Source organism: Corvus brachyrhynchos, unplaced genomic scaffold, assembly GCF_000691975.1.
Source record: "Corvus brachyrhynchos isolate BGI_N302 unplaced genomic scaffold, ASM69197v1 scaffold34, whole genome shotgun sequence".
In the NCBI taxonomy this organism is placed as follows: domain Eukaryota; kingdom Metazoa; phylum Chordata; class Aves; order Passeriformes; family Corvidae; genus Corvus; species Corvus brachyrhynchos.
This window is the reverse complement of record NW_008238126.1, coordinates 6,125,539-6,126,082: the sequence shown is the minus strand read 5'-3', so window position 1 is coordinate 6,126,082 and position 544 is coordinate 6,125,539. Positions and strand designations below refer to the sequence as shown.

General features: G+C 66.2%; 1 protein-coding gene across 1 annotated transcript in view; it reads right to left on the bottom strand.

Moving 5' to 3' along the window:
* The window catches only part of PCSK9 (proprotein convertase subtilisin/kexin type 9), a 5,988-nt gene that overhangs the window by 1,566 nt on the left and 3,878 nt on the right, over positions 1-544 (bottom strand). The window contains exons 8-9 of the mRNA XM_017733540.1: positions 297-542; positions 2-47 (exon numbers count right to left, since the gene is read on the bottom strand). Coding sequence (XP_017589029.1) covers positions 2-47; positions 297-542 — 292 coding nt within the window. The remainder of the gene's footprint in view (position 1; positions 48-296; positions 543-544) is intronic.

The following is a 544-nucleotide window of genomic DNA, read 5'->3' as shown; positions in this document are numbered from 1 at the left end:
CCTGCCACTGGCACCCAGCACCTCGAATGGGGAGTGGAAACTGCCCCCTGCCCGGGGGAGAGGGGATGTTGGCACGGGGCAGCCATGGCAGCATCCCAGGGCACACACTGGTGCCAAGGGATGTCCCAAGGGACCCCTGAACCCTTCCCCCCTTCATGCACACAGCACATGTACCCCTTCCCTGCCACCCCAGCACCCACACCCACCCTTTTACCCCCAGATCCCAGAGCTTTTCTGGAAGAAACCCCCTTGTTCATCAGGCTCAGAGGTCTGTAACCGGGTGTGTTGGGTGTTACCAGTCAGCACACGGTCCCGTGGGGAGCACTCGGCCCCCTCTGCCGCCGGGGAGCTGGCATTGATCCGGCACTCAGCCCTGGGCCACGTGCAGCACCTGGCGATGGCATAAACGCCCCGGCCCCGGAAAGCGCTGTGGGCCACGCACTGCTTCTGCCCGTCCTTGTCCTGGGGATGGGGCAGCACAGCGTCACGGAGGGGCTGGGGAACCCCCTCCGAGGCCAGCGGGCGCTCCAGGGGCAGCACCTCT